Source organism: Trachymyrmex septentrionalis, unplaced genomic scaffold, assembly GCF_001594115.1.
Source record: "Trachymyrmex septentrionalis isolate Tsep2-gDNA-1 unplaced genomic scaffold, Tsep1.0 scaffold24, whole genome shotgun sequence".
Lineage (NCBI taxonomy): Eukaryota > Metazoa > Arthropoda > Insecta > Hymenoptera > Formicidae > Trachymyrmex > Trachymyrmex septentrionalis.
Window position 1 is genome coordinate 2,803,402 of NW_017305397.1, and position 11,450 is coordinate 2,814,851.

At 41.8% G+C, this 11,450-nt stretch overlaps 2 protein-coding genes across 2 annotated transcripts in view; both read right to left on the bottom strand.

The window, feature by feature from the left end:
* LOC108748678 overlaps positions 1 to 3,185 on the bottom strand; it is a 119,214-nt gene extending 116,029 nt beyond the window's left edge. The window contains exon 1 of the mRNA XM_018486947.1: positions 2,263 to 3,185. Within this exon, the coding sequence (XP_018342449.1) occupies positions 2,263 to 2,551 (289 nt within the window). The 5' untranslated portion in view covers positions 2,552 to 3,185. The remainder of the gene's footprint in view (positions 1 to 2,262) is intronic.
* Positions 3,186 to 10,182: 6,997 nt separating this feature from the next.
* Positions 10,183 to 11,444, bottom strand: LOC108748767 (splicing regulatory glutamine/lysine-rich protein 1-like). Its single transcript, XM_018487100.1, has 2 exons — positions 11,346 to 11,444; positions 10,183 to 11,301 (listed from the first exon to the last, which is right to left on the bottom strand). The coding sequence occupies exons 1-2, from the start codon at positions 11,420 to 11,422 to the stop codon at positions 10,410 to 10,412; spliced, it is 969 nt and encodes a 322-aa protein (XP_018342602.1). The 5' UTR covers positions 11,423 to 11,444; the 3' UTR covers positions 10,183 to 10,409.
* Between the last annotated feature and the right edge of the window lie 6 nt (positions 11,445 to 11,450).

Genomic DNA, 11,450 nt, shown 5'->3' on the forward strand with positions numbered 1-11,450 from the left:
TGGGATCTTTCCTAGGCGTTTACGAGAATGAAGGGATCCCTAAAGGTGCAAAATTCCTCCTTCGATCGGAAAAAAGAAGCCTCAGCTGTATGTCGATGGAATCACACTCGTCCCGATATGTATTTCGCCTATGGCTGCAATTATTGTTTGTGCCAATATAATCATGATTTCTGATCTTAGACAGAAACTAGGAGCCATTTAATTATTTGCAAAGATTTAATTTAATTTTTTTATAACATGATAAGAAATATATGAGTGTGGTGCGTTTTCAGACTAAACATAAATAAAAATACAAGATTGAGAAAGAAGATATCTTTTCTTATTTAATTTCTGTTGCAACCGAGCATTTGTATGTATTATAACTTATAATGTAAGAAAAGGAGAAATATGTCGATACACTTTCGAAAAGTCAATACTAATTTCTGAAAGAACTGATCATTTCAGAAAGACTCGATCTTGGGAAGAGAAGCACATCGTTGTTTTCACGGCAAAATCGCGTAGTGATAAATCGTGCTTTTCTTGACTTTATGGTTATTTCGGAGTAACGGAGATCGCGTGCGTCGTAAAAAGTGGCTCCGATTCAAACCTGACGTTAATTTTCCGCCGGCGTCGATGATACTTAAACTAGAGCCAAAGCAATTTCGGTCGGTGAGAACTTTTTCCTCTAGCCTTTCAATTGCGCTCTTCAATCGCTGCCGCATTCAGGCATGACCAGAATTTATAATTAATTCTTTCAAATGTTAAATTCAACGAAAGAGCTTTAACAAAGTTACAGCGCGAGATTATCCAATTTTTCACGCCTTACTATTTCTTTATAGACTTTTAAACGTCTATAAAGAATGTTTATTCGATGTAAAAAAAATGTAATTTTGTTGCTCGAGGATTCTTAATGTAATTCCTTTTTATTATATCTATTTCAAATCTATATGTTTCATGTGTTTTTAAGCACTATATATAAGATTTATAATTTTATAACTTGGCGCGCTATTAAATATTTGACGATATGTATATAAATAGTTCATAAATAATTTATATATTTTTCTTTTTGAATTTTTAAATCCAATGTATATCGAATATATTGTAGATTGAAGATGCCATTCTACAGATATTTTATAGATTCTTAAAAATTTTTAATTCAGACATTATCTACCTCTAATACAACTTCAGAGACTGAAGTGGATAGGTTCGACATCTTCAAACGATTCATTAACGGTTCTTGTAATTCTCATACGTACGCGCACGCGTGCGCGCATACACACACACACACACACACATTTTTAAGTCTTTTGCTTTTTTGTCTCTGAGATAAATGCGTAGGACTGGGACTGAGAATAAGGAAGTCTTTATGCCTTCGTAGGAGCTAATATACCCTGCCCAGGTGAAACTTAGTTTCGGGACACACATCGCAATCCGTTTCCCACGGTACAGACCAGGTAACAACCCGGAATGTTTTCCTCGTAATTCTGTCCGTAGCATTCCTCTCTTTTTACATTCTTATTTACCTTTGTTTCCCTCCGGAATGCACTATAAAATCAAACGGGGATGTTATTTCGCCATTTCTCTAGGTAAAAAAATTGAAAATAATAACGACGGAGAAACTACGAGAGAGAAGTCAGGTTATATAAATATTTCGCAAAAGAAATGATACTCTGTTAAATTTTCGCTAAAAGAAGATGTGGAAAAATTAAAAAAAATCTACAAGAATAAAAAAACTAGTCAAAACTCTTAGCCCGATGGATCGACTGTTTGTCGATCGAACTCGAAGATCGCAATGTGTTGCAAAATGTAAACATTTTGGAGAATTGTCCCGAGTGCGAAGCGCAAAAAGTATTACAACTATCGGGAGCTATTTTACAAAATTGGAGCAATTTGTGAATGTGAACGTGTGTCTCGCGTTGCTTTCGTTTGCGTGTACGTTACAGCGTCTATCCCCTGGGGCAATTTGCTTTCTAGTTTCTAACTTTAGTTTCAACGGCAGTACTTTAAAGCAGCGTTTCCATGGTCACGCTATAAGCAATAATCGTTTCTCTCACTCTTGTTTGGTTACTCTCAGAGAATTTAGACTTTAAACTGCGACAATGAAAGGTCGACGATCAAAGCAAAACTAACTAAGCACCAATTTTGCTATCTTTTACAGTGCTGTACACGTACGACGCCGATAGAATCGCAGCCTTCGAACGAACGGACTTCTTAGCCGATCGAATTGAGAACGAATCCGATGAAAAAGAGAGAAAAATAAATGATATTTCTCCGAATACTCACGGACTGGTATCTTCTTGGGATCGACGGTGCAGAGCCGCTCTTCGACCTTGTCGAGCTTATGACGTAGGTGTCCGCTTCTTTCAGCGACTTGAGCTAGCTCGGCGGTGAGGTTCGTGAAGATGTCCTCCGCGACGGTGAGGAGAGAGGCCAACTGTTTGAGGGAGCTGGCCAGGGTGCCGTTCGCCACCGCTTCGAGCTCGGCGCCCACCGGCCAGCCCGGATGCGAGCCCGCCGGCACGTGGCCGCGGCACACGTGCCGCGGCTCTACCTTCCGCATCACAAACGGCATCGCGACGACGACGACGACGACGGCGACGACGACGACGGCAACGACGACGATGATGATGGTGCCGGCGGCTTGCTGCTGAGTACCGTATCCCCGATCGGCCGCACTCGCGCATAACACACTTTAGCGCCGGTACCCCCTTATCACCGGAGCACCGCATCGCTGCCCGCTGATCCGCGAAATCGACCGAATTCCGCGGATCCTCCGTGCCACCGGCGCGATCTCATGCTGCGCGATGTACCACTGTTTTCTCCCCTCTCACTTCCCCGAACTGTCGTTATATATCTCGCTGTCGCGCGTCACCGCGCGACTTGCTTTCCCCTTTTTTCCCCCCTTTCCCCCCCCCCTCTCAGCTTCTCACTCACAACTTTCACTCCGCACTCCTGCGTCGGAGGTCGCGAAAAAGATCGAGACGACACGCGGCGCGTTACGAGCCGGCGCTTGAATTTCGGAAGGCGCGCATTGCGATGGATTTTTCGAAAATGCCGCCACTTCCGCGCCTAAAATTCCTTTCGCGCGAAACGACGAACTTTTTTACGGAACGTATCACGGGATTGAATATCGGGGAAACGCGCGAAACGACGACGCACAACGATGCGAACGTACCGCGCGCCGCGACGATGGTACGCCAAGTGCCGGCCGGTCAGCCGGTCTGACAACCAGTCGCCGAGCAGGAGCAGCCGGCTCGTTCTCCCATTCAAGCGGTTCCGCAAAAGGCGCCTTTCCCAGCTGTCTGGTTGTCAGACGACCCGCTATCGCCATCTATCGACCAGCACGACCGTGTAGTGGTATCTACTGCCGTTACATATATATTTTATATCTCAAAAGTATCTAATAATATATTTTATATGAAAAATCGATGTATAATATAATTGATATACATGAATTCTATTAAAATATTGAAATAATAATATATCAATATAAAGAATGTGCACGAGGCAGTTTTATCGTATTAGTTTGACCAACGGTGAGTAATGTAGAAATCGGAAAACCTTTAGAAGCTACACCCAACACTTTCTGAATCTGTAATTTAAAGCTGAAATGAAGCAAAGTAAGCGCGTTATCTTCCGTGGGAGAGGAGGAGTGAATACTGCGGAAGTTTATATTAAATTAGTACACAAATTAAGATGCTAATCTCAAGGACAAAGTAAAACAACTAAAAATGCATTCTTTTAAATATGAGAAATTCCGAAAGTAGCTTATTACATCTCTTAGAAGGGAAAATTGAACAAACAGATTGAAAAAGTTGTTTGCATATTATATTTTATTAATATTATACAATAATGATAATATTAAAAATCCAAAGATAAATGTAAATCACACACACAGCCAATGCTAGCCAACACAGGTTAGACGTGTGTGAAGTTGTATACTTTATTCTTGAGCAAGAATTGATAAAAGTTTCAACCCTTCCTCAGTGTAAAACTAAAATCGGTGACGTACAAATTTAATATAGAAGATGCGATGCAACGCAAATTGCAGTATCATTAACATATATTCATAAAATGATAATGCTGTCTGTTTAACAAAATACTCAAATTTTACATATCAGATTACGTAATAATGTTAACGATGATCCGTGAGATAAGACACATTAGCACAAAGGCGTTTAGAGAATATGATATAATATTAAATATTAATACATATTTGAAATAAAAATTAAGATTACCTTATGCGTGTGTAATTTTTCTCATCTTTTCCAATGACGTAAAATATTAAATATATAATATATATTTCTGAAAACTATTTACGATATATATTAGATAATCGCTATATTAGATATTCGCTTATTATAAGCGATTATCTGTTAGTATGAATGGTACCAACAGTGAAATCTATCATCTACATTGCACAATTGATATATAAGAGATTCCAACAGAGTGAAAACTTAATCTTCAACTACATACATGTTGAAAATTTTAGTCAGCCGCAATTTTTGTACGGTTAACATTGCAGAGTTGAAGTGAGGAGGTAAAAAAAAACTTGGAACCTTTCTCCGTTGTTCGCCGCGATGCAATTGTTTCGTTGTCATCTTGATAAGCTAATTACGATCCAATCGAAACCGAAAGTTTTTGGCTTAGGTGACTTGAACTCGTCAAATGTAAATTCGACAGATTTTTGCCGAAAGTGAAAATTCATTTTTAGTAAGTGTCTGTTTATTAGTGCTGTATTCAAGTGTATATGTTGTCGTCTTATAATTAAAACGTATATTCATTGTAAAAAAAAAAGCATTTTTGCGAGAGAAGCGTCTTGGCGAAACGATCGCTCTATTTTCTCGGTTATAAAATCGTGAGTAAATAATGTCGAAATTATTATAAATTTAATATAAAATAATTTTATTGAAGAAAATACCCGACACACACCTTCGATATCATTATTCCGAGCATGTATAAAAATGCCCCCATTTCACTCATGCAAATAATTATACTTTTTGGAATAAATCAATATAATGTATTTTTTTATAAAATAAAGTTTACATTTTCCTCTTTTGAAAACACTACTTATTTGTATCTTTTCTTATCATAAGGATATGATTTTTGAAAAAAAAAAACTGATTGTTGCACTCTTTTCACAAATTGTTCTTTAATATTTTTTGGCTTAACTTTTTCAATTATTATCAAAACCTTTTTATGTTTTGATATTTCGATTCTATACATTCTGGCATTTCGTTAGAAAAAAAAATATTTTCCATTGAAATTTGTAGTAATTATAGAGTCAGTCAAAAAACGCTGCGAGTGACTTGGTTGACTCGGACGTGTAAATTAAGACTTTAAAACGAGACGTGTAGTTAAACGTTCAATTAACATTCTTCATGATGCACATTTTAAATTAAACTAAATTTCTCTCGTCAACAGTTATAATAATATTGCATTTCAGACCTGTAATACATCTATAAAAGTAAAATAATTGAAAAGAGTCGTGTAACTCTTCATATTTTAATTATTAATTATTGATATTGATTATAGAATATATTTACTACATAAATAAATATACACGATCCAATTACACGTTCATTCTCATGGAAACTTCATAGACGACTGCACTATCCTAACTTAGCCAACGCGAGATGCGCGCTGCATACGCGAACTATCGACCCGTGATAGCCGCCGATCGAGTTAACGAACGTCGTAATTCGCGTTTATTTTCATAGCCAACTAAACAAAAAGTTACACACAGCGGCGGTAGAAACTCGACGAGTGCAACGCTCGTTAACGTAACAAATTTAGCAGGCTGGTCGGATTCGATTCGGCGTAAAGTAAGCTCCGGAATTGGGTTGATGTAATTGATAGTCCGAACTTATCCTTTCCTCTCTGTCCCCCCACCCCTTCATCCTCCTACCCTTCTCTTTGGAAGAATCTAATGGTTGCGAGTTACCGGCAGCTAGCGCTTTCTTTCACTTGGCCTTAATTTTCTCCGTATGTGCAATTTCACACGATAAAGTCTCGCACTTAGGGCCTCGGAATGACTCTTTTCGCCCCCCCGAAGGATCCACTTTTCGGGAAAAAACGATCGCCCGTGAAATATGCCGCAACCTTTATTTTATGGAATCTCAAATGGTATTATTGCAATCGAAATAACAGAGTGATATCATAACATTAACGTATCTTACATTTTGAAAAGCATTCAAATTACTTTTCGAAACGCAGTAATTCGTATCCACACTGCTGACGATACTGCACATTCGACGCCAGAATTCTGAGTTTAATTTATATATTCGCGTACCGTATGACGTGGGTTAATGTTGATATGAAAACCAGACGGACACCCTCGGCGTTAAAAGTTCTGCAAACGTGAATCTGCAGAAAATATAGAAATCTGTGTAATATATCAGTGCCGTTGCTTAACCATTGGAGAGCCTATTTTTTAAAATGCTTACTGTTTTTTTTTCAAGTAAAATTTGTTATAATTCATTATTTCATTATATTCTTCGTCTCAAATTGTTGAAACGTACTGTTTCAACGCTACTATATATTGGTTTTCTTGTCCTGTGAAATACACAACATACAGCATGTACGAAACTCAGAATTAATTGTCTGTGCCTGATGTTCATTCAAATAAATTTAAAAGTAGGTATATGATAAGATTACACATGCCAGCAGATTGAAAAAGACTTAAAAGTCCAAGTTATATGTCCTCGAAGTAAACAGCTTGTACGTTTCTCATGTACTTTTTTGGATAGATTTAATCGGGATCGTACTTGAAAATGATTAGGGGTTACGGACTACTTAAAGATGCTAAAATCGTGTTTTCCGTTGTTTATTATCCAGCACGTATCTCAACTCTGCGCGAAAGAGATACATGCTTAGGGATTGGTATGAATTGAAGGGATCCCATAAAAGGGTACAGTCGAAATCAAAATCTAGGAACGTTGAAAAAAATTTCGAACGTTTCGTTATGCCACATATCTTTTTAATTCTGGTACAAAAAATAGTAGATGACTCTCTCGGATGAATGATACGCTTAAGCATTTATGGCAGCCAAAGGAAGAAATAATTGAGTAGAAAATATATGTATATTACACTTGGAATTTCAAAAATTCGAATAGAGTAGGCGTAAAAATTGACGAACGTAGAGATTTTATTACTGTATTATCGCGTTTATACCAAGTGTATATTTTTCTGGAATTTAGAAAAAAAATTCGAAATTGATTACGTGTCAACACGTTTGAGTTTTTCCATTGGATTTTCGCGCGTACCGCCTGCAATTATATTTTCTTTACGTAGGTAAATACTGTACGCATTATACCAGCAGTCTCGGTCCTTTTCCGGATTAATAAACAGCGAGGGGGGGGGGCGAGGGGAGGGAAGGGGGAGGGGGGGAGAGGATTGCAGCAATTTATTGCCGGTGTAAAGTAAATGAGCTTAAACTAACGCAGCCCATTATATACGAGGATAATTTACAATTATGCTATACAGTTAGTTGCAGTACTCGAAATTGTTTGTACAATTACTCGATCAGGTTAGTCCTTAAGAATCCATTCATCTTCTATTTATAGCCAGGCGGCATGTCGCGCGGTTGTATGTACACGAACGCGGTGAGCTACGGCGTGCTGTTTTTAGCTCGCGCGCAAACAACATTGAGCAATGGGCGCATCGGGGATATCCGCCGGACAATCGAAGGTTCAGAGTGCATAATTACACATTGGTGACAGTACCCCTTAAGTTAGCCGGGGCTGCCCGCACAGGACGACACGGATATACACTCGCGTGTACGTGTTCGGCCACCACCAAGCGCGCGCCGTCGTTTCTTGTTTCAGCCGGGTTGCAATGGCCGGATTTACCTGCCCTTTCAGCAACACTGCCGACTTCTTTTTCTGGATGGGGGATATCTTCAGCGCGTGGGATTTATGTCAACAGGCCTCGGACAATGGCCGAATTGAAGGACGGAGGAGGGTTTCGGAGTTATTCGATCGGCTCAACAACATCGAGCGGCACTGGCGAATAATTAAGAGCGCATAAAAAGTACCGAAGAATCTGTTGTCAGAAAGTGTATTTGTTATAATTGACGGTATCTTTGATACGGGTTTGGGACAGGTAAACACACAGTTCCTTTGAATACTTTGGGATGTGATCTCGTCGGACGGACTACGTCTCGAAAATAACTACGCAGTTGGAAAAGATTGTAGCTAACAATACTCTGGACTCGTGTACGGCTTAATCATCTTCCGTGTATATACTTTCCAAGCAGGATTTTGGAAAGAAAGAGACGTAAAACCATTAACATTATCACCCACATTTTAAAGGGATTCTATGACGTTTTAAGAAGATGCTATCACTTTAGAATCCATTTAAACCGTTAATGATAATTTTAAATACATTTTATCTCTTTTTAAAAGCCCTGATTATACGATAATTATGGAAATATCTGAAATTCTTTGTAAAGTTTTTTGAGATTCAAATTTATTTAGATGAACGTTTCGATTCAGTTGAATTATGAACATTAACTGGAAGATTTTATCGCTTACATGATATCATTCCTGATTTTGAACATAAAAGATCCCGTATCTAAAAATCTGTTTCTTTTTTAGTCTCAATGTTTCTGTCGACCTATCAACTTGTTTATAAAAATATCATACACATTCTTTAAGTCCGCATTAAGAAACTGTTTTACATCCAATTTACAATGACCAAGGATTACCACCTCGGAGTAAATAATTGATGTTTGAAATAAGATGTTAATTTTTCAATTGAAGAAGAGTTCGAAGGATCATAAAACAACGTCCCAATAAATGACGAAGATGAAAATTATGTTATCGTAAGGTTTTTGTCCTGAGGATGGTTTTGAGAACCGAAACGTTTAGAGAATCGTTGTATATTGTATATTTGAAAGTAAGCAACCTAGTTGCACTATCAGCGCAGCTGCGTGTTAAGCTCATTGCCCCTTTTATACATACTGTATTATTTCCAATTATAATTTATTGAGCTTTTACTTAGCGTTTAGTGTTAATTTTTTAATGTACGTCATTCGAAGTATAAAAGGCAGCGTGAAAAAAATATTTTTCTGCCGTGCAAACGATTATTCAAGATTTTATACGAAAGGCGGCGTAAAAAAAAACCGAACTATACTTGAATTTTTTTCGCCAAATGCTTGGACGAAGAATTCACATCCGGCCGCCGCGCCGTTGCGATACAACAATGTTCGCGAACATATTCAGGAATGTTTCATGGCTTTCGGAGGACGCTGTACCATTCGATAGGCACGCAGACCGAAAACAACAGGCCGAGTTATTTCGATCGGCCGTTGGGAATCTTTGGATTCTACAAGTCGCAGAGCAGAGCGATACGAAAAAGTACCGGAAGGGTTGCCGCAAAATCGAGTCGAAAGAACGTAGGACTATCGCGGCGGAATGGCGGGAGGAGATACGAGGTTGAGAAAAGAGAGATAGGACAGGATGGACGGGGGAGACGAAGGAAAAGAAAGCGAGAGAGAAAGAGAGAGAGAGAGAGAGAGAGAGAGAGAGAGAGAGAGAAAGAGAGGAGATGCACCGCGTGCAAATTCCCTCCCCGCGGATTCTGTGCGCAGTGCGATGCTTAACCCTAGGGGCACACAGAGTATACCCCTTTTCCCGCCCACCCGGTAGACGAGCAGTACGAGCACGCTGTACTCCCCCTCCTCAGCTCCCTCGTTTCCTCAGTCGCGTTCTTTCGTCCTTTTCCCACCTTGGAGTCGCGGCACGATACTCTGTCCTTTTCCCTCGTTCGTCTCCCACTCCTTTTTACGTAGCACAAAGTTGCAATTTATAGCCGTCTCTCTCGCTCCTATTCGTCCTTCTCTTTATCCCCCCACTATCGTCCGTCTCCCACTCTGACTTTCTTACCCCTACCCGAGGCAGCCGAGACACCCACCAGCTACGCTACTCTACGATACTCTCCGCATACATCTCCCTACTGTTTGCCGAGGATACTCTCGGCTCTCGGCTCTCGACGATCATCTCTTCCTCGTTCCTCTCCCTGCTCACTCCCTCTCTCTTTCGCTCTCACGTGCCTCGCCGTTCGTCGGACGATCGGCGCGCCGAAGCGCGGCGACAGGCGTCGCGAATTCGCTCCTCGTAACTTCGGGTCCGCTCGGTCGGTTCCGAGCAATCCGAGCGCCGGCCGCCGGCCGGAGGAATTTCGCCAGTATGCGCCGCGCTGCCTTGCCGGCAAGTTCTACGTAGTGGATAGGTATTCTTTCCTCAGACGATACGTGCGAGAGAAAATCTCACGTCGTTTCTCGCGAGGTTTCGTCACCAAGCGCGAGCTTGGCAAAATAGCATTCGCGCGCTCGCAAATCTGTCGCACTCTTCAATCGAGGGGAATTATCACTCAACCGAACGACAGCTTACGCACGTCATTCGCACGTTTGCAGAAATTTGCAAAAGTCAAGGAGAGACTGCGCAAGATCGCGAGAGGAGTACTCGCGCGCGCGGAGCGACAGCGCGTGGAGGATTCGAGGGGATATCGATGAGAGATATCAGGGGGAACGGTCTTCCAAGGGCAACGAGAGCACCAAAGGTCATCATCGCCATTGTCGGTCTCGCGCTGTCGGCGGTCTCTACCGAAAATCCCGTCGCCGACCGTACGGAAGAAGGAGAGGACTCTCGGCCACGTGAATCACGTCGCGATAACGTGCAGCCCGAGCAGCCATCGTCAACGGCGACGACGTAGAGCGTACATCTACCCGTGGCGGGCCAACTTCCTATCAAAACATGGCCACGTGACCCCCGGACGGCACGGCTTGTAAACACAGAGTTTGACCACGTGGTCTGCTCCCTCTTTCCGTTGCTTCGAGCGCCTATCTCTCTCTCTCTCTTCCTCTCTCTCTCTCTCTCTCTCACCTCTCTCTCTCTCTCTCTCTCTCTTTCTTTCTCTCTGTCTTTCCCTCTCGCTCTCCCCCGCCGCTGCCACGCTCTTCTACGTTTCTCTCGCTCACGCGCGCTCTTTCGGCACGCAGAACAGCTCCCGTCGGAATTCTCAGTTGGTTCATCGCCGTCGACAGTCGCACGCGAGTGCAGTCGATTCGCTTCCTGCGAACCCGCCGTCGTCGAACCATTGCTCCGGCACGGAGCTTCGTCTCCCGGTGTGCGTGAGCGTCGATTTCGTGCTTCGCCTCGCCTCGCCTCGCCTCGTTTCTCTTCAGCTCGCCTAACATCGTGGCGCGTCACGTCGCACATTCCCATCTCGCGCCCGATCATTTCTGGTTCGATGGTGATGTGTTGAAGAACCTGACAGTGTCTAAAAAGGGTTAAGGGACGACGACGTCGGACGTGAGTGGTGGCAGCAGTGGCAGCAGCAGCAGCAGCGGAAATACCGCACTGACTCGAATTCGGCGCGAACAAGCACTGTTACGGATCTTCATCCAAGCGGTGACGTAGGAAGGCCGTCGAGCACGCATAATCACACACACACACACACACACGCAC